The sequence below is a fragment of the Dama dama genome, chromosome 11, assembly GCF_033118175.1.
Source record: "Dama dama isolate Ldn47 chromosome 11, ASM3311817v1, whole genome shotgun sequence".
In the NCBI taxonomy this organism is placed as follows: domain Eukaryota; kingdom Metazoa; phylum Chordata; class Mammalia; order Artiodactyla; family Cervidae; genus Dama; species Dama dama.
The window spans coordinates 2,697,425-2,718,700 of record NC_083691.1 but is presented as its reverse complement, the minus strand read 5'-3'; the positions used below and the strand labels follow the sequence as shown (position 1 = coordinate 2,718,700).

The 21,276-nt window shown below is 59.7% G+C and overlaps 1 protein-coding gene across 1 annotated transcript; it reads left to right on the top strand.

The window, feature by feature from the left end:
- The first annotated feature begins 50 nt into the window (after positions 1 to 50).
- Positions 51 to 21,266, top strand: STKLD1 (serine/threonine kinase like domain containing 1). The gene is given in 19 exon segments (XM_061154239.1): positions 51 to 253; positions 4,324 to 4,410; positions 6,452 to 6,496; positions 7,759 to 7,833; positions 8,573 to 8,674; positions 11,125 to 11,195; positions 11,842 to 11,957; positions 13,526 to 13,644; positions 14,090 to 14,253; positions 14,724 to 14,854; positions 15,492 to 15,575; positions 16,843 to 16,959; positions 17,737 to 17,883; positions 18,618 to 18,746; positions 19,287 to 19,415; positions 19,488 to 19,616; positions 20,644 to 20,784; positions 20,924 to 21,003; positions 21,138 to 21,266. Coding segments are annotated over 19 exon segments (2,109 nt in total). The 5' UTR covers positions 51 to 88; the 3' UTR covers positions 21,216 to 21,266.
- The last annotated feature ends 10 nt before the right edge of the window (positions 21,267 to 21,276 follow it).

Sequence of the window (21,276 nt, the reverse complement as noted above, 5' to 3'; positions counted from 1 at the left end):
CCTGAGGGCCGGCCTGCTGAAAGGACGCAGCGGCGGGCGCAGTTCACGCGGGTAGGGCCCGGGTCGGCAGGCAAGCTCCCGGGGGCTGATGGGTGCCCCCCGAGTGGGGGATGGGCGCACACCGGACGCGGGCCACACTGCGCATGCTCAGCCCGGGGTCCGACTGCGGCTTGGGCCAGAGGTGCACCCCAGCGCCCCGCAGAGGGACAGGGAGGCCGGGTCTTCCCCTCAAGACCCTATGGAAAAGTACCAGGTGCCGAGCGGTCCCCTGGCGAGGAGGTGGGGACGACGAGGGGCCGATGGTCAGGGCCGAGCCCAGGACCCGATCCTGCTGCCACTACCGGCCCCCCCACCGGTTTAACGGTCGCAGTCCCTGTGGCCCCCAGGGCTTCCCTGGTGGCTCAGCTGGTCAAGAATCCGCCCCGCAGTGCGAGGGACCCGGGTTCGATCCCTGGGTGGGGAAGATCCCCTGGAGGAGGGCATAGACCCACTCCAGTATCCTTGCCTGGAGAATCCCATGGACAGAGGAGCCTGGCGGGCTACGGTCCATGGGGGCTGCAAAATGTCCGACACAACTGAGCGAGTAAGCACAGCACACCTGAAAAGCCGCCCTGCTTCCACGTCTGACCCCGGGGAGGCAAGGTGCCCATGTTGGGCCAGTGTTTGCCTCTAGCTCATAGGTGACCTCCTGGGTGTCCTTTGCCCCTTGGCATTGGATTTCCCCCTCTCTAAAATGAGGGATGAAATTAAGGCCTCTCCAGTCTGAATACAGGATGCTGGAAAACAACCTCATCCTTTTCCCCCCACAGGTCCATGTGCTTCAGCTCCTGCAACCCATAGAACATTCAGAACTCAACATCTGCAGCCCTCACGCTCCCAGACACTCCATCACTAGTCCCTAGCTGGGGGAAACTGGGCCTTTTCCAGGGCTTGTGAAAATGTTTAGGGCCTAAAAAATTCACAAAACAAAAGGAAGTTTGGAAAATAAAGAGAAATGAATGTTTCAGTTCAGTTCAGTTGCTCAGTCGTGTCCACCTCTTTGCGACCCCACCAACTGCAGCATGCCAGGCCTCCCTGTCCATCACCAACTTCCGGAGCTTGCTCAAACTCATGTCCATCGAGTTGGTGATGCCATCCAACCAACTCATCCTCTGTCGTCCACTTCTCCTCCTGCCTTCAATCTTTGCCAGCATCAGGTCAGTTCTTCACATCAGGTGGCCAAAGTATTAGAGCTTCAGCTTCAGCATCAGTCCTTTCAATGAATATTCGGGACTGATCTCCTTTAGGATGGACTGGTTGGATCTCCTTGCAGTCCAAAGGACTCTCAAGAGTCTTCTCCAACATCACGGTTCAAAAGCATCACATCTTCGGTACCCAGCTTTCTTTAAGGTCCAACTCTCACATCCATACATGACTACTGGAAAAACCATAGCTTTGACTAGATGGGGACTTCCCTGGTAGCTCAGCTGGTAAAGAATCTGCCTGCAATGAAGGAGACCCCGGTTCGATTCCTGGGTTGGAAAGATCTGCTGAAGAAGAAACAGGCTACCCACTCCAGTATTCTTGGGCTTCCCTGGTGGCTCAGCTGGTAAAGAATCCGGCTGCATTTCAGGAGATCTGGGTTCGATCCCTAGGTTGGGAAGATTCCCTGGAGAAGGGAAAGGCCACCCACTCGAGTGTTCTGGCCTGGAGAATTCCATGGACTGACTGTATAGTCCATGGGGTCGCAAAGAATCAGACATGACTGAGCAACTTTCACTTTCACTTTGACTAGATGGACTTTTGTCGGCAAAGTAATGTCTGCGCTTTTTAATATGCTGTCTAGGTTTGTCATAGCTTTTCTTCCAAGGAGCAAGCATCTTTTAATTTCATGGCCGCAGTCACCAACTGTAGTGATTTTGGAGCCCAAGAAAATAAAGTCTCTCACTGTTTCTACTGTTTCCCTGTCTATTTGCCATGAAGTGATGGGACCAGATGCCATGATCTTAGTTTTCTGAAAGTTGAATTTTAAACCAATTTTTTCACTCTTCTCTTTCACTTTCATCAAGAGGCTCTTTAGTTCTGCTTAGCTTTCTGCCGTGAGGGTGGTGTCATCTGCATATCTGAGGCTATTGATATTTCTCCCGGCAATCTTGATTCCAGCTTGTGCTTCTTCCAGTCCAGTGTTTCTCATGATGTAGTCTGCGTATAAGTTAAATAAGCAGGGTGACACTATACAGCCTTGACGTACTCCTTTCTCAATTTGGAACCAGTTCATTGTTCCAATCCGGTTCTAACTGTTGCTTCTTGACCTGCATAGATTTCTCAGGAGGCAGGTAAGCTGATCTGGTATTCCCATCTCTTTAAAAATTTTCCACAGTTTGTTGTGATCCACACAGTCAGAGACTTTAGTGTAGTCAATGAAGCAGATGTAGGTGTTTACCTGGAAATCACCTTGCTTTCTCTGTGATCCAGCTGATGTTGCAATTTGATCTCTGGTTCCTCTGCCTTTTCTAAATCCAGCTTGAACATCTGAAAGTTCTTGGTTCACATACTGTCGAAGCCTAGCTTGGAGAATTTTGAACATCACTTTGCTAGGGTGTGAGATAAATGCAGTTGTGTGGTAGTCTGAACATTCTTTGGCATTGCCTTGCTTTGGGATTGGAATGAGAACTGACCTTTTCCAGTCCTGTGGCCACTGCTGAGTTTTCCAAATTTGCTGGCATATTGAGTGCAGCACTTTCACAGCATCATCTTTTAGGATTTGAAATAGCTCAGCTGGAATTCCATCACCTCCACTAGCTTTGTTTGTAATGATGCTTCCTAAGGCCAACTTGACTTCGCATTCCAGGATGTCTGGCTCTAGATGAGTGATCACACCATCGTGGTTATCTGGGTCATTAAGATCTTTTTTGTGTAGTTCTTCTGTGTATTCTTGTCACCTTAATATCTTCTGCTTCTGTTAGGTCCATACAGTTTCTGTCCTATATTGTGCCCACCTTTGCATGAAGTGTTTCCTCGGTATCTCTCATTTTCTTGAGGAGATCTCCAGTCTTTCCCATTCTATTGTTTTCCTCTGTTTTCTTGCATTGATCAGTTGGGAAGTCTTTCTTCCTTCTCCTTGCTAGTGTTTGAAACTCTGCATTCCAATGGCTGTGTCTTTCCCTTTTCTCCTTTCCCTTTTGCTTCTCTTCTTTTCACAGCTATTTGTAAGGCTTCCTCAGACAGCCATTTGAATGTTTACCAAATCTATTAAATGTCAACTTTATTAAATGTTAGAGTCAATCTTTGTAAAAAAGATTCATTAACCTGACAGTGACTCATTAAGTTAGGTTTTCCTTTGTGAGAATCCCCTTTGTGTGGGAGGGACGGGGAGGGGGTGTGGTGGGGAGTGAGCCGGTGGTAAAGCCGATGCACTTCTGGGTGACCAGAGAATTTTAAAAACAAGGTTACTTTTTAAGAGGGGGAAAAAAAAAAAAGCCTTGATTGAGACACCAGTGCATTTTACTGTTTCATTTGCCCCCTGAGCGTGCCTGAGTGTGAGCCTTCTTAAACGGGCATGATCCGGTCAGGTCTCCGCCCCTGTCACCCCCTGAGCAGGCTTCAGGCCACAAGTGCTGGGTTACAGAACCCTAAAGCTTCTCTGGACTCTGAGGGTCCCTAGACTGAGGGCCCCACGGCCTGGACAAACTCCTCTGCATCCTGCAGCGCCCCTTCCTTCATCCTCTGATGAACGTACTCGTGTCACCCAGCCTCATGTGTTCATGCACCATCTCTGGAGTCAGACCCCCGACTTCCAGCCCAAGCCAGGCCCTCTGAGGTCTTAGTGCTATAGCCTTGGGCTAGGACCCAGCTCCCGGTGTCTCAGTTTCCTCCAGTGGAAACGAGGAGATGGCAACAGTGCCAACCTGTGGGTGGCTGTAAAGCGCTTGGCACGTGCCAGGTTCCCATGGGGTCATGGCTTATGATTGCACCAATTATGGACCAGTTATGTTCTTATTTGGCGGCCCAGTTTGGAGGTGGCCGCTGAAGGTTGGGATCCTGAGGGGCTACAGTGAGTGAAGAAACCCTCTGCCCCAGGGAGGTGCTGGCTCTCCGACGCCTGGCTGGTCCTAACCACAGACTGGAGAAGGGGCCTGGGGTGGTGGACAGAGCTCCAGAGTCGGCCCCTGAGAGATGGGCTCAGGTTCTGCCTTTGCAGGCCTCCTCAGCCTTCTGAGTCACTTCCTTCTTTGCTAGTCCACGAAGAAAGTTAGGAGGACCGGAAAAGACACTGGAGGTGGGCACACTTTGAGAAGTGCAAAGATGTGTACGTTTTCCTGAAAGCTTCTCTTTTGCTGGTAGATCTTGGACTGGCTGAATCCTGGTGCTTTGGGGGTGAACCTGGTGGTAGAGGAGACAAAAACCAAAGCAAAACGCGTGATAAAGCAGGTAAGAGGCCGTGCCTGAGGCACTCCAGTGGGGCTAGTGCCCCAAACGTACACGGATCTCCCCCACCCTAGAGGAAGGCTTTCTCATGTGACAGCCGGGTTCCTGTCTGCCAGCAGTCGGGGAGGCAGATCCAGGGGTTGCGAGGGGCTGCGGGGGGAGACGTGGGGGTGGTATGAGGCTCCTTGGGGTTCCCTGGAGACTCAACTCTTCCACCTTGAAGGGGAAGGAATGCTCATGATTATTCCACCAGCAACCACAACCATACTCCCCATTTACGTGGACATGGTACCAGGCATAATTGTCATCTTATTTAACCACCCACCAACTCAGCAAAGAGGGACCGATGACCCCTCTTTATAGCCAAGGATAAGGAGGCTGGATGGCATCACCGACTCAATGGACATGAGCTTGAGCAAGCTCTGGGAGTTGGCGATGGACAGGGAGGCCTGGTGTGCTGCAGTCCATGGGGTCGCAAAGAGTCGGACACGACTGAGGACTGGACTGAACTGAACTGAAGGAGGCTGGCCGGGGGCTGGGGGCAGGGACTTGCCCAAGGTCACACAAGTTTAAGGGCAGGACACCAACCCTGGGCCCTTCCTCCACCTCCTCAGCAGGGCTGGCACGGCAGGGTGGAGTGCGCACCTGCAGGGGATGTGTAGTGTGCACCTTGGCATGTCCAAGCCCAGGTGGTCCAGAAGAGCAGAGGGTCTAGGCCAGAGCTTCGCTGCTGGCTGCTGCCGGCGCCCTTCCGCTCTACCGGGCCTCCTGTCTCTGCAGCAGTTCCCCTGAGGCAGCCAGGCCGGGAGTCCATACCAGCCTCCTGCTCCTTTGTGGACTGGCCTCGAGGACTGATGCCCCACCTATCCACTCGGGACAATAAGCGCAAAAATTTTCTTGATTTTTCCCTCTGTATAAGCAACTCTGATAGGGCTTCCCTGGTGACTCAGTGGTAAAGAATCCACCTTTACAGGAGACTCGAGTTTGATCCCTGGGTTGGGAAGATCCCCTGGAGGAAATGGCTGCCCACTCCAGTATTCTTTCCTGGGAAATCCCATGGACAGAGGAGCCTGGCGGGCTCCATGGGGTCCATAGGGTCACAGAGAGTCAGAGACAACTTAGTGACTAAACAACAATAAGCAACTCTGATGAACAATCTTACGGTTAATTTTTTTGAGGATCCATGATCTCCTTGGGATAAATTCCTAGAGGTGGGATTTCCAGTTCAAAAAGAGGTGATAATTTTAAAGCTCTCAGTATGTTTTTGGCCAAAATGACTTAAGCACGAGCCCTGAAGAGAGGAAAGGAATGCACGGTGCACCTGTTTCAGGGGTCCTTACGTGGGTCTGGCAATCACCCACCAACTGCATGTTCATCTGTGATCAGCTGATTACAAGCGTTCTTCACTGGTAAATCTTAGGAGCAAAAGTTCTGGGTGAGGGTCTGGTAAGATGCGGTGATAGTGTGCACCCACAGTCTTTGCCGCCAAGTACGGTGCAGAGTCAAAGTTGATGCGGCTCTGCCCACCACCCTCTCTCCCTCTGCACACGTTCCCCAGCACCCACGTTCGGCGCCGGGCACAGGCCTCCCGACCTGAGTGAGGAGTGAGCCATAAGGCTGGCACTGTGCCAGGCTCCTAGGCTCTGGAGGTGACACGCTTTCTTCCCGGCTTTCGAGATGGTCTGAAAATGGTCAGTGATTCTCTGGGGTTTGTGTTAGGCTGTCCTAAACTTACCCTTGCAATAGGAGCAACGATGATCTCACTGCTTAAAGTATTTCTGGATCCATCCCTTAGAACCTCTCCAGGCCCATCTGGCGCTGTGTGGTGGGTCCTGAACGATAGGAGCTTGGCACCCCTGGTGAATAATGGTGGCGATGATGGTCGTGACTGGGATTTTGATGGTGATGGCGGTGATCATAGCGGTGGTGATGATGAAAGTAGTGACTGGGATCTTGGTGGTGGAGGTGGTGATGGCGCTGGTGGTGATCTCGATGAGGGTGTTCACTGCGTGTTGACTGACCGAGCTCTCCTGTGCTCCTCTAGGTGGAGTGCATTGATGAGCATCAGGCCAATGAGGCCCTGGAGGAGGTAACTGTCTGGGGGACCACCTCTCCAGAGGACGTGATACAGGACACACAGTGCCTGTTCTGTGCCCGCCTGTGGCGTGAAGGGCGGGAGCTGCTGGGGGCTTGGAGAGTCAGGACCAGCCTGGCTGGTGCCGTGGAGCCACATGCCCCAGGTCACGAAGGGCGTCTGTGCCCCAAACATTTGTTTCCAAATCCAGGTGCCGACAACTTAGAATATACATTCTCAAAGAAGACTACCTTTAAATGTTGGCTAGGTCCCTAGGCTGTTCTACCAATAACCATCTTTTAAAAGGTCTTTTTCTTCAATTATGAAAGTATCAGTTACAACAGAAAATTTGGAAAATAGAGAATTGTTTAACAAAGAAAACATAAACTCTTCTACATTCCTTAGATCTGCCAGTCGGCACTGACGGTAACATCCTGATTTATAAGGGCAGAAACAGCTGCGTATACTTCAGTTTGCTGGGCAAAGGCTCTGAGTTGTTTTCTCTGCTCTTCTTGAATTTTACACGAGCTAAATGTCTCCCCTCCCATCTAATGGCCACCCGTAGCTCTTCTTTCTGGAATCACGAGCTTTTTAGCTTTACCAGCAGCTATTCTGTCCACAGCGTGTCTGAGGCACGCTGATGGACCCAGGCCACATTCATGGAAGAAAGAAGTGGGGGGCCATCCTGTACCCCCCCAAGCATCATACTCCCCCCAACTCCCTCCCACATCCTGCTAGGCCACTGCCTTTCACACCCAACCCACCATCATGAGCAGCAGTCCATCTGGCTCCAGGTTGCTAAGGGAGCCACTTCTGCCGCCTAACTGTGTTTGTTTTCAAAGCACTTGGAGCTGAGGGCAGGGGCCTGTGACCTCTAGTGCCCACAGCCAGGAGGCCAGGGGGCCAGGGGGCCCAGGCACAGCAGTACCCTCCTCCCTTTGGCCACACCCCCTTCTCCAGACATCCCAGACTCTGTTTGTTTCCGACCCCAGGCATTCTGCCTGCATCGGCCCACCTGGTCCTCCTGACACCCCATGAGGCAGACACCATGGCTACTGCTCTTTCCAGGTGGGGCTGGGCGGCTGAGAGGTGGAGGAGCCTGCCCTCCGTTATACAGCACAGCCAGCACATCCGGAAACAGGACTCACCCTGGGCCATCTGGCTCCTAACCTCCAGGCCGCCCACCCTCCCGGGACCCCCGCCCCTGCCTTGGACAGAGGAGCATGGCTGAGATGCGGTCTTCCCCACACCACCACCTCCTCTGCCCTTGTCCACAGCTGATGCCGCTGCTAAAGCTTCAGCATGCCCATATCTCCATCTACCAGGAGCTCTTCATCACGTGGAACAGTGAGGTGGGTCAGAGCCGACCCGCGGACTCAGCGGGCACAGAGGGCCCCCCACCCGGCTGGTTGTAACCCTGTGAGCGCCAATGGCAGGACCTCTGCGAGGCTCCCCCTGGCTCTGCACCCTCTGGGCCATGCAGGGGCTTCTGGGTGGCATCTCGCCTGGGACCCTACAGCCTCTGCGTGGGGCTCATTATCCCACTTTCCAGGAGAAGGCTGGGAGAAACCAGCTGGCAACAACCCAGTGTTTCTCAGGTCTGGGCCTGGCAGCCCCTAAGCCCTGCGCTGGGTCCCAGTGGCCGTCTGACTCCTTGTCTTTCTAGGGACCCCGAGGCCTGCCTGCCAGTTACCCCAGACGTGGTTGAGCTGGGGGCTGCTGGGTCCCGTCAGGCAAGGCCCCTCAGGGAGGAGTGGGTCTCAGCTGAGCCCTAAGGGACGAAGGTGCCAGGGCCCCAGGCGCTGTGACCTGCATGTGCCATGGTGGACGTACGCACCTTTAAGAAAAGCCCAAGGGGCTTCGTGTAGACAGGGGTGGGGCGGGAGCGGGGAGCCACTCGTGATGGGCCGTGTCCACACTGGGGGATGGGGGCAGTGCTGCCGTAGCCACCGCTGGTGGTGGCCCGGGGGAGGAAGGTCCTGGAGCAGTGATGGCCCAGGAGGTCCCAGGCCTGGGCTGCCAGGTGCCGGAACTCGGCACCTGGCTAAGGGGTCCAGGTGGGACCCGGCTAAGGGGCTGTGTCCCCAGCAGATCTCCTCTCTGTTCCTCTGCCTGGTGATGGAGTACCACAAGGAAAGCTTCCAGAATGTCATTGAGAAGAACAGGGCGGCAAAGACAGCCATGGACTCCGAGGTAAGACAGACTGTCAGGGATACCAGGCCTGGGGCCCACCTGGACCGTGGGAGGCCCCACAGCGGGGGGCAGAGGGGCACTGGCGGTGGGGGCTGGCACCACTGGAGCCCGGGCTCATTTCTTCTGACGCTTAGGAATGAAGGTATTTGCCTACCGTAACGTGCATAGATCTTTCTGTAGAGCGGGCTGCATTTTGCATGGGCGGACACTCCGTCCCTGCCTCCCGTGAGGTCCAAGTGCTCCTGGCCCTCCAGACGCCCCCAGCCGGTGCCCAGGCTCGACTGCCGCCTCCGGAGATCCCCTGCGTGTCCCTGAAGTTCCCGCAGACGGGCTCGGACAGCGTGACATTCGCCTGTGTCTGGTTTCACCTATTCATCCTGGTGCTTTGAGATTTGCTCACCTGTGAGTGTCAGGTGACTCACACCTGACTCACACCAGGTGATGCTTTTGAACTGTGGTGCTGGAGAAGACTCTTGAGAGTCCCTTGGAGATCAAACCAGTCAATCCTTAAGGAAATCAGTCCTGAATATTTACTGGAAGGACTGATGCTGAAGCTGAAGCTCCAGTACTTTGGCCACCTGATGCAAAGAACTGACCTGATGCTGGGAAAGATTGAGGGCAGGAGGAAAAGGGGACAACAGAAGATGAAATGGTTGGATGGCATCACTGACTTGATGGACATGAGTTTGAGCAAGCTCTGGGAGTTGGTGATGGACAGGGAGGCCTGGCGTGCTGCAGTCCACAGGGTCGCAAAGAGTCAGACACAACTTTGCGGCTGAACTGAACTGTGTCAGGAGACCGTGCTTGTCCACGGCCAGGTGCCGCTCCATCGGATGGCCGCACCTCCGTCGCGCAGCTGGTCCAGGGCAGTGAGCATCTGGATTGCTTCCAGTTTGGGGCTGTTGTGACCAAGGGCCACCACGAACACTGCGGGACGTGTGTCTGATGGACCGAAACATCTGTTTCCTGGGGGAGTCCCTCGGCGTGGAGCCGCCGGGACAGAGAGTGGCTGCGTGCAGTGCTGTGGCCAGCGTCCCGGGCTTCCGGGATGGTTAGTCAACTTGGTGCTGACCCTCAAGCGGTGGCCCTCGGGCTGTGCATCCGGCCCTTGGGCTGCGCGTCTGGCCCGCACTGCAGCGTCAGTCCTCCTCCTGTCAGTGTTTCTTCATGTGGCTGCGCCGGGTCTTCGTGGCAGCACGCAGGGTCTTTGGTCTTCACTACGGCATGTGGGGTGTGGGAGCTCATTCCCGACCAGGGATCAAACCCACACCCCCAGCGCTGGGCGCACAGGGTCCTAACCACAGGACCACCAGGGACATCCCAGACTTGTTAGTTTTAATTAAACATCACATTTCAGTTCGCTGATTTCGAGCTTGGTCACGGTGAGCACCTTTTGGCCGATCGGGTATCTTCTGTGGTGTCTGTTCAGGCCCCGCCCCGTTTAAACGCGAGGTCGTCCGTCTTGTTGATTGACACGAGCTGTGTCTGTGCTCTGGACACGGTGTCCGGACGTCTCCTAGTCTGCGGCTGCCGGCTCACTTTCTCAGTTGTCACGAGCTGCGGCTCATCAGTGTTTGCTCTGTTGCTGCCTTCTGAGCCTTCAGGGAAGCTGTTCTTGGCCCAGGATTAAGACAATATTTTGATCTGTCGTCGTCCTCAGACTGGATCTATCTCGCTTTCACATTTTGGCCTGTGACCCACACCACGTGACTTTTGCTCTGAACACACCTCTGGTCTGCGGGCCTCTGGGAACCATCTCCCTGCTGGCGGTGGGTGGGTGCTGGTGGGTGTTCTGAGGGGCAGCCAGCTCCTCTCCCAAGGTGGGCCTGGAGACAGGCTCAGAGTGGGTTTCAAACTTTCTGTTTGTAGGAGAACCCTGTCAGGAGCACAGGATGTTCTCAGAACCCCAGTAAGGAGGGCAGAGGCACTCTACTCGGGCCTGGGGTCAGTGGGAGGAGGAAGCCCAAGGTCCTGCCCCCTCAGCCCCTCTCCAGCACCCTAGGTGGGGTCTCTCAAGGAACACGGTGTGAAACTCACTGCCCTGGAAACTACATGGATCTTGTTGCTGACACAAACTGCTTCCAGAATGTTCTCAGGGCTCTTTTCACGCCAATGACCTGGGCAGGGGAAGTCCAAGTGAGAGGTGAACACTCAGCATCTCTGGTACCCTCGAGGGGTAGGGTGCAGGTAGAGCTGGAACCCAGGGACAAGAGTGTGGGGCTGGAACTCAGGGCCTTGCAACTGACGAGGTCTTGCTGTCCTGAGGGCCCCCACGCAGCCTGCAGCAGAAGTTCCCGCACTGGCTCTGAGCTGTCGGCCACTGGCTTCAGGCCCATCTGGACCCATGGGGGGAATGGGCCGGACCCCATGGGCTGCACTGAGCGGCCCCGAGCTGCCTGTGAAGGGCGGGCGCTTTCCGGTCCCCCATTCTGGCGTCTCTTCCTCCCCAGTGGCTGCAGAACATGCTGGGCCAGGTGCTGGACGCGCTGGATTACCTGCACCACCTGGACCTCATGCACAGGTGAGCGGGTGGCCAGGCCCCTCCCGGGGGGTGGCGCCTCCCAGGGCAGCGTCCGCAGGGGGCAGGCCCACGGGAGGGAGGGGCAGCCGGACGAGGGCGGGCCCTGCTCCTCCAGGAGCACCTCCCAGACTCAGAGGGAGTGCCACCCCCTCCACGACCCTCCCCAGGCACACCTGGGGTGGGAGGTTCTAAAGTGCAAGGAAAGAAGCAGACAGCAGCACCCAGGGCCTCCGGGCATGCCCAGGCCGAGCTGCTGACCCTGGGCATTGCAGAAGCAGTGCAGCTGCACACCGTAGAGCCCCCGTCAGAAGGAGAGAAAACTGTGTGAACCGACGTAGGAAGGGAGCGCTCGGGATCCTGATGGGACGCCGGGCCCCAAACGAGCTCTTGGCTGAGATCTGGGAGGCTGTTGGTGGAGGGACCGCGGGCCGATCGCTAGGTTCCCTGCTTGTAGTTGCTTCGTTTTCCCTGTTTGAAGTGACAGTGTACTTAGCTTACAGGAAACGGTATTTTTAAAGTGGTCCCAATAGGGCATTTACTGAGGCGGGGGGAGAAGGGGTGGGGGCCCTAGGTGTGACAGGAATGGAGGATCCGAAGAAGTGGCCCCACCGGGCAGCGGGTGGAAGGGCACGCCTCTCGGTTGCAGGAACCTCAAGCCCTCCAACATTGCCCTCGTCAGCAACGACCACTGCAAACTGCAGGATCTGAGCTCCAACACGCTCATGACCGACAAGGCCAAGTGGAACGTCCGGGCGGAGGAAGGTGGCTGGGAGCAGCGGGGGCCATTCCCTCAAGGGGGGGGTCCAAGGGCAGGGGCCACTCTAGAAGCTGAAACAAGGCAACAGCAACCTCTCCTTGCTCAGAAGGGCCCCAGAGACCGCCCCCCACCCCAGGCTTCTGTGGACTCCTCAGAGACCCCCTTGCCTGGGCTGTAACCGAGCAGGGTACCACGGGGGGCGGGGGCACACGCATGGTCCCGAAGACACTCAGAAAATGCTCACCTTCGTGGAGGGGGAAGGGAGGTCTCCGCAGGAAGGAAGGGGAGGGAGGCGCGGGGGGAGGGCTGGTGGACCCGGGCACTAGGTCGGCTGCGTTTCCTTATTTATGTGTGGCCGTGCGGGGTCTTCTTCGCTGCACGGGCTTTCTCTAGTTCCAGACGGCGGGGGCTGCTCTCCAGTTGCGGTGTGCTGGCCTCGCACTGCGGAGGCTTCTCTTGTTGCAGAGCACAGGCTCTAGGCACATGGGCTTCAGTAGTTTTGGCCTGCGGGCCCTGGAGCATTCAGGCTTCATGAGCTGCGACTCGCAGGCTCCAGAACTCGGGCTCTGTAGTGGTGGTACCCAGGCTTGGTTGCTCCACAGCCTGTGGGGTCTTCCCGGACCAGAAATTGAACTGGTATCCCCAGCACTGGCAGGCTAGTTCTTATCCACTGCACCACCAGGGAAGCCCCTCGGGCTGGATTTCTTTACTGAGCCTCAGAATAACCCAGGAGATGGTAGAGGTGAGGAATCAGACAGATGTTTCCATCCTCTGAAAAGACCACAGGGCAAAGGGAGCTGGGCTTCAAGCCTAACAGCCATCAGGGCAGTGAGAGGAGAGGGCGGCTCTCCACCGGACACGGCAGAGCCCTCGGCTGGCAGGTGCTGGTGGCATGCTGCCCTTGCTGGAAGGGTGAACAGGCGGGTGGTGGACGGACATGCAGACAGATGGACAGGTGGATGGACGGATGGGTTGACAGATGAGTGGGTCGGGGGGTGGGTGGGTAGATGGACATGCAGACAGGTGGACAGGTGGATGGGTGGATGGATGGGTTGACAGATGAGTGGGTGAACGGTCCAGGTGGATGAATGGATGGGTGGGCGGGTCTGCTGGCGGCGTAGATGGCAGGGGTCCTTGGAGCCACCCCTGTCTGGGCAGTGTGGGTCCAGAGAGGGAGGGGGGTGCCTTAGGCAGGTCAGGCGCTGAGAGCTGGACGGGGATCCTGCTCTTCTGGCTCCCTGTTTGGGCTGCAAGTTGAGAAACTGGGGCAGGGCACCTAGAACTTTGCCTCGAGGTCCGGACACGTAGAGGCAAGATGCTGAACGGGCGCGCGGGTCTCAGCCTTCCTGGAAATGCCCCGTCCGCCTGTTCCTGCAGCCACCATGAGACTCAGGGGCGCACACGGCCGGCCTGGTGGGCCCCAGCCTCGCGGGCCAGGATCTTACTGACCCGGGGCCTCAGACAGCATGTCTCTCCCTCCCCCGAGGAGAGTGACCAAGGGCCCATTTTCAAGTTGCTTGCTTCCCCGGGGAGCCCAGGACTCATACATGCCCCGCCTCGCTCCTGCCAACAGACCCCTTCCAGAAGTCCTGGATGGCCCCCGAAGCCCTCAGCTTCTCCTTCAGCCAGAAATCCGACATCTGGTCCCTGGGCTGCATTGTCTTGGACATGGCCAGCTGCTCCTTCCTGGACGTGAGAGCCTCCCGCCTGCCCCCACCCCTCAGCCCCCAGGAGCCCACCTTGGCCCTGAGGGGGGTGCACACCCCCCATGGCATCCTTCTGCTGTGGGTGTGCCCCGTGTGAAGCCCCCTGCACTCCGCCCCGCTGGGCCCTTGTGTGGGGGCGATGCTGGTAACATGCCAACCCGCCCCCCACGGCAGCCCCTCGGGGACAAGATCCACCCAGTTCAGATGCGCTGACCGGCCCGCCGTGGGGTCCCGGCCGTGGGGGGAGGTTGTCCCAAACTCCCTCCGGCCAGTGAGATGGCCACGGGCTTTTCTCCAAACCTGCATTTCTTCTCTGGACCAGAACTCCGGGGCACGGGCGGTCTCCATGCCTTCCTGACAGCGGCGGCCACCTCAGCGCCCTCTGCCTCCTCCCTCCCGCTGGGAGAGTACACAGCGGCCCTCTCTCCTAGACGCTGGAGGCCATGCACCTGCGGAAGAACATCCGGAGCTCCCCCGACAGCCTGAGCGGCGTCCTGAGGACCATGGAGGAGAGGAAGGTCCCCGACGCGGAAACCTTCCAGTCCCTCTTGCCTCTGATGCTCCAGGCCGACCCGGGGGAGCGAGTCACCGTCAGGTGAGCTCAGGCCCCGGGGTCCCATCTCGCTCTGGCTGTCACCATCTCCCCCTCTCAGTCTCTCAGCGGCCACAAAGCGCTTCATCCGCGGACAGTGGCTCCTCCAGGCTGGGCTGTCCCAAACTGTGGCCACGCCTCTGAGTCCTGGACCGACAGGGGCGTGGCCCCGGGCCCAGGAGCATGTTTGAATTCTAAGGTATTTTAAAGTCAGAAGGACAAAATGATCCATCCTGCGTTCTGTTCACCTTTATTTCAACACAGCCGGGAACTGTGGGGGGTTTTTTTTTTGGTCTACATTATGGATGGAGGCGTCCACGCGGGTGCGAGTGCAGGGCCCCTCCTGGATGGGACGAGCTGGGGCGCCCGCTGTGAGAGGTGCTTGCAAAGTGGGCACCCACAGAAAGTGGGGGTCCCGCAGCTGCCAGCGAGCGGGGCGCGGGCGCAGGCGGCGGCTCTCTGCTCCTCCCCAGGGATGTGATTCACTTGACCTTCGTGCGCAGCAACTTCCGGTCCTCCAGCATCGCCCTGGTGCTGCACCGGCAGGTGGTGCCTGAGTTCATCATCGACATGCTGCTCGACAGCAACGTGGCCAGCACCTTCGGTGACGACAGGGGCCCCAGGGGCCGGCGCGGGGGGACCCCGGGACTGCTCCTCCCGTGCGGCCGGTGGGCTTGCCCCTCGTCCCTCCCGAGCTTGGCCCTGCTCAATAGACCCCTCTGCCTGCTCCTGCCGGGGCCACGCCTCTGCTCTCGGGTGGACGGTGGGTCTGCAGGTCACCTTCAGTTCAGGCCTGGCTCTGCCCTCCCACCCCCTGCCCCTGGTGTGGGTGGGCCCTTCACTCCCTCCTCCCCTTCAGTGGCCCCCCACCTGGGCTACGATAAGGGACTCCCTCCCACCCACCTACCCCCAGTGGACCACCTCTGCCTCCCTTTCTGGGGAAGGGGCACCCCCTGGGTCCTAGCTGCCCAGTCTCCCCGTCTCGTGGTTATGGGCTTTGGAGGCGGACAGCTGGGTCCAGTTGAAGCCTATCACCCGCTGACTGAGTGGCCTGGAGGGAGTTGCCCGAGTTGAACCTCCTGGGTGGGCGCTGAGGCTGACCCTGGACTTTGGCCCGGTGGCTCCGCCCAGGAGGTGGGGATAAGGGCGTGGCCCCACGCCTGGTCACGTGTGTCTGTGTGGTGGGGGCTCACAGATGGGCCTTGAGCCGAGGCCTCCCCGCGCTGCGCTGTCCCCTGTAGAGGTCATGCAGAACTTCTCCAGCCGCCCCGAAGTCCAGCACAGGGCCCTGAAGAGGCTCCTGAGGATGACTGATGACCAGCTGGGTAGAGCTCCCCGCCCGCCCCCACGTCCCAGCCCCACCCGCCCCCTCCAGCGCGCCTCGCCGACTCCGCTGCGGCCTGGCCCGTCAGCATCCGCGGCTTCACCGCCTGCTGGGAGCAGACGCGGGACTTCTTTTACCGAGCCGAGGGTGGTGGGTGGCTCGGGGTCAGAACCAACTCCTGTGGCCTCTTCCCACCTGCTTTTCATGGACGCTACACAGACACCCCGCCTCTCCACCGTCCCTCTGGTCAGGCATCTGAGTGGCTGCTGATTTCCCAGTATCGTAACCGAAGTCACACGGACCACTGGGGCGTTTGTATGCTCTGTCCGTTTCGGCGCAGTAAGACCCCAGATGTGCAGGCCTGGGTACTTCATGTTTTCACAGACGCTGCTCACTGCCTGCATAGATGCACCAACCTACCCACCTCTCAAGCGTGCATCTCCATCGATTATTAACACTAATAATACCATTAATTCTGCCAAAACATGGTTTTGGAAGATGTCTCCACTCAACCTGTCTCACCAGCCTGAATATTACATTCAGGAACCCATCCACCCACCATCCATCCCTTCCATCCATTGTCCATTATCCCCCTCCATCCACCCACCGTCCATCCTTCTATAGCAGGCTGTCCAGTGGCTGGGCTGCAGATATCATGGAGGCTGAGCCCCAGCCCGGTCATGAGGCCGCGGAGACCTCCCCTCGGTCGTTTCCCTTCCCTCCTCCCTCCCCACGATCCCATCGAGCTGGGCTGTGGCCAGGACAGAGTCCACGGGCAGGGAGAGTCTGCTCCCGGGGAAGGTGAGGGCAGTGTTGGGTCCCTTTTGAAGGGACCCATGGCCTCCCAGGCGCCAGCACCTCTGACCTTGTCATTCTCACCACAAGGACACAGGCTGGGAGAGGGGATGGCAGTGGGAAGGGGCACAGCTGGGCCTGGACCCTGCCGCCACAGCCTGCTCCCTCCACCCCCGTGCTCGGCACAGGTCCCTGGCTGCTGAGCCGACAGTCTAAGGCACTGCAGACGTCCCCTCTGAGGGCAGCCACGGCCAAGGGCGCTGGCACTCTCGAGTCACACCACCTGGGTTCTCGTCTGTCAGCCGGAGGGCTGACCTTGTAGAGCTGCTGGGATAGGAAGCCAGCTATGGCACACCTGACAGGTGGTGCCCGGTCACCCAGGGCCCACACGCGATGCCCCCGACTCCCAGCGGGGGCTGGTCCCTCGTCTGGTCCACGCCCCTCCCCTCACCTGCTACTGTCTCCCCCTCCAGGTCTGCCGTGGCCGGCGGAGCTGGTGGAGGTGTTGCTCACCACCATGAAGCGGCACCAGAGGATGCTGGACATACAGCTGTGTGCCTGTGGCCTGCTGCTGCGGACCCTGGGCCAAGGTGGGCCCCCCGCCCCCGACACCCACCCTGGGCCCGGGGCGCCCCCCACGCCCACCCTGGGCCAAGGTGGGCTCCCCGCCCCCCACGCCCACCCTGGGCCAACGTGGGCTCCCCCCGCCCCCCACACCCACCCTGGGCCCGGGGCGGCTCCCTCCCCCCCACCAGGTCTGGGCTTGGCATCCGACCCTCTGGGCATTCTGCCACCCAGCCCCACCCCAGGATGGCACAACGTGGCCAGGAGACTGGGGCAGCACCCGGGGCCTGCCTGTGACCTGCTCTGGGGCCCTGGGCCGGCTCCTCCCTGCTCTGGCTGGTCTCCAGGCACGAGAGGAGGAGCTGGATGGGGTGGAGGGGCTCTGTGGTGTGACCACCCACCCCCCAGGCAGGCTGGGCGGGGTCCTAGGTGTGGGCGTCCAGGGGGTCAGCTGAGGGGGCAGCGAGAGAGGCTGGAGCCGACGGTCTGGGCTCCTCCTGGAGTCTTTAAAGAAAGCTTTAAATACCTGGCTTTTAAACTGGAAGTATTTCACTACTTTTCTGAACTTTACCATTTAGGTTGAATTCCCACATAACACTTTACATGTCCACTCTGTGATAAATGTCTATGCTGGCACGGGCTCCCAGGCCCACCTGGCAGGGCCCCCAGCCCCTCGGTCCTTGACTTGGTCACACAAGCACTTGTGGGGACCCGCTCTGCACCCCGCCCTCAGCATCCTCCCTGCAACCACAGAGCCCTGCCCCTAGCCCGGGGTAAACCCTGCTCTCCTGTGGCCCACGCAGCGCTGGCCCAGGACCCGGGGGCCACAGTAGCGAACACCAGCACCATCACCCCCGTGCTGCTGAGCGTCCTGCAGAGCTACCCCGCAGAGGAGCAGCTCCTGGTCATGGTCTACAGCCTGCTCACCATCGTGGCCAGCCAAGGTGGGTGCCACCCTTGGGCGCTGGGCACATGGTGGGGGGCACCCAGCCCCTCCACGGGGGCACAGACACTGCTTCTGGTCGCCCCACGCCCACGTGCGTCCCTCTGCCCACGGACACGGGCCCTGCCAGGCAGTGGCACCGCCGTGGGCTTCAGGTTCCTGCCATTGCTGCCCCTCAGGCCCCTCCGCCCCACCTCACAATGGCCACCTGCAAGTCCTGGCCAAGGGGTGGCGTGCAGGAGAGCGTCACCCCCCAGGGCCTTACCCAAGTTGACTCCTGTCCAACCACTCACCTCTGCAATAGGAAGCTGGGGCCCCAGAGAGCCCAGGGCCACCTGGAGCCTGCCCGCACTAACCAGCCCACCACAGTCCAGACCCCACGGCAGGGAGTGAAAAGGGCTGCCAGGCGCCCTCATGACGGGACAACAGGTATAAGTCAGGGCCACTTGGCCATGTCCACTTACCACCCGAGCGAAAACACCTTGGAAGTGAAGCCCTGGAGGCTGGTCCCAGCCCAGTAATGGGATGCAAGGTGCTGGAGTGGTGGCCCAGGGGGTGGTCCAATAGTACCCTTTTGTTTCCGCGTCCCACGCTGGGCATGAGGCTGGCCCAGAGCAGGCTCTAGTAACTAAGCATGCATTGAGATCGTAGTGCCCGAGGTCGGGAGAGAAGGGATGGGCCCCCAGGGAAGGCCTCTTGAGGAGGGGCTCTCCGTGGCCTCACTCCAAGGCTGGCCCACAGGACTGGCCACAGACGAGGTGCAGAGAGCTGGGCTGTTTGAGGACATTCTGCAGCGCCTGGACAGCCTCCCCAGGAACAGGGACATCTGTATCCACGGCCTAAGCCTGCTCTGGGCCCTGCTGGCGGACGGTGAGTGAGCCCAGGGCTGGCACCCCTTCCGGTGCTCCCTGACCACCCGAGAGCTGGGAGAAAGGAAGGGGCAGACCCCGACCCTGGGCCCCCACCCGCCTGCCCGCCCGCCTGGGAGGCCCTCTGCTTGCCCATCAGGGGCTGCCCTGGTCTCACACGCGGGCTCTAGCACTGGGCGACCTCTCTTTGACTTTTGATTCAGAAATGGGGACCCTCGCCAGCTGAATGGCTCCCTCTCCAGGTTCCACTTGGCCCTCCAGCACCTGGACAGTCATTTTCCCAAGAGATCTCCCAGCCTTGGAGGCCCTGAGCACAGCTGGGTGCAAGATGCCCCAAGCCTCCCCTTGGGGTCCAATGCCTGTCCAGACTTGCTCAGCAGGCTGGAGTCGGCCCTCCCATCTCCCCATCTCGGATGGCAGACCTTGAACCCCACAGCTCTTGCTGTCCCCGTGGCAGGCGGGGGTGGGGGCCACGCACACAGCAGGTACTTCTCCCCATGCCGGGACACAGGCGACCCCTCCTCACCCCATCCCTCTGCAGCTGTCATCGTGAACAAGGCCCCCTTGGAGAGAGCCCCAGCTCTTGTCACTGAGGTGCTGGCCACCTTCCCCAAGGATGCAGAGATGGCCGAAGCCGGCTGTTCAGTTCTGTGGCTGCTGTCCTTGCTGGGTGAGCAGCTGGGGGCCCAGGGCCGGGGGGCTGGCCAGGCCCCTGGACAGAGGCATGCGGGCCCCTCCGCAGGCTGTGTCCAGGAGCAGGAGTGCGCGGAGGTGGCGGACCTGCTGCTGCGGAGCGTGCAGCTGTGCCAGGACCGAGTCCTGCTGCTGAACAACGCCTACCGCGGGCTGGCCAGCCTCGCCAAGGCGTCCGGTGAGCCTGGGCCCAACGGGGCTGCTGCTCGGAGGCGGGGGGCGGGCTTCCCAGTGAAGCCTGCTGGTGGCCCACAGACCAGAACCACGCACACACCAAAGCAGGGAAGCACCCAGTCCCAGCGTGCAGGCGTCCTCTGCACCCACGTCACACTCGCGGGTGCGACCCTGTGTCGTGACCGCCCCCCCGCCCAACACGCTTGGTGTGAGCAGGGGTGCTCCTCCAGGTGTGGCTCTGAAGTCAGCAGAGCAGACAGGGTCTGAACCCCACCTGTCACTCAGCCCCCGGCCAGGCTCTGCGCCCGACCCGGGACCACAGCCCTCCAGAGACTCTCGGGGCCTGGAGTCCGCCAAGGCTGCCCGCTGCATCAGGGTGGTTCAGCCTGTGAGGTCCAGTCCCCTTGGGTGCACAGGCTAGACGGGGTGACCCCCACTCCTGGAGCAGCTCTGCAGTGGGGCAGGGTCTCCCCTTTCTGATGGAGACAACCTAGGCTGCAGGCCTGCCCCACTCCCTCTGAGATCCCATCAAACGGGGAGGAGACAGGACTTAGAGCCCCAAGAGCAGAGGCTGGAGGCTCCGCACGCGGGAGCCGGGTTGTCAGGACCCAGTGAGCCAGACGCGAGTCGGAGTCTGGGGGCAGCCTCGGCTCTGCCGCCTTCGAGGATCGATCGGCACCTTGGGGTGTCCGCCTCCCTCAGGACTCCTGAGGACCACACGGCATCAGGAGCCGGGTCTAACCTGCCTTGACGGGCCTCCTCGCGTGGGGGCACACTCCCTCCTCCAGCCTGGGAGACGGCTGGGGTGGAGAGATGGGTGCCCTCTGCCGGAGAACACTCCAGAGGTGCAGAGTGGTCACGGCCTGACTGCTGAAGTCACCGAGGCCACCGTGGTGTCCTCAGCTGGCCGACGCTTGCTGCCCACAGCGCTCTGGGCTCTCAACAACCCCACAAACTCAGCATGGCCGTCCCCCATCTGCTGGAGGACCCTCAGGCCCACCCATCAGGGAACGACCCCTACCTTCCCTCAGAGCTGGCAGCCCTGCAGGTGGTGATGCCTAGGGAGAGCGGCAGCGGCCTGGACCTCATCCTGGAGACGTACCAGCTGCACCGTGATGACCCGGAGGTGGTGGAGAGCATGTGCCTGCTGCTGGCCCACCTGGCCGCGTACAGTGAGGGCCCTGGCTTGTGGCTGTCTGGGGGGGGGGGGGGGGGGGGGGAGGGCAGGAACACGCTGGGCCAAGCACTGAGCCCCGAAGGGTGGGGGCCTGGCCCTGTTGTGCTGGCCTCAGGACCCCCCTCTGCCCGCAGAGGAGATCCTGTCTGAGCTGGCGTGCAGCGGCATCCAGCCCCTGGTTGCGGAGATCCACGGACGCTTCACTTCCAGCCTGGTGAGCGCTGGGGGGCCCTCCCTGCCTCACTGCACGGCCCCACCGGGACTGCAGGACATCCCACGGGGCAGGGGTGGTGTCCTCGGCGCACGCCCAGAGACCGCCCACAGCAGCCGACCGCCTTCTCCTTGCAGGAGCTCGTTTCTTACGCAGCCAGCGTGCTCCGCAGACTGGAGGCGGCCGCCCAGTCCAGCTCTGAGGGCAGCCAGTAGGCGCCACCCTGCCCTCCTCGACCTATACCTTACGGGCGCCCAGTGCCACAGGCGTCTCCTG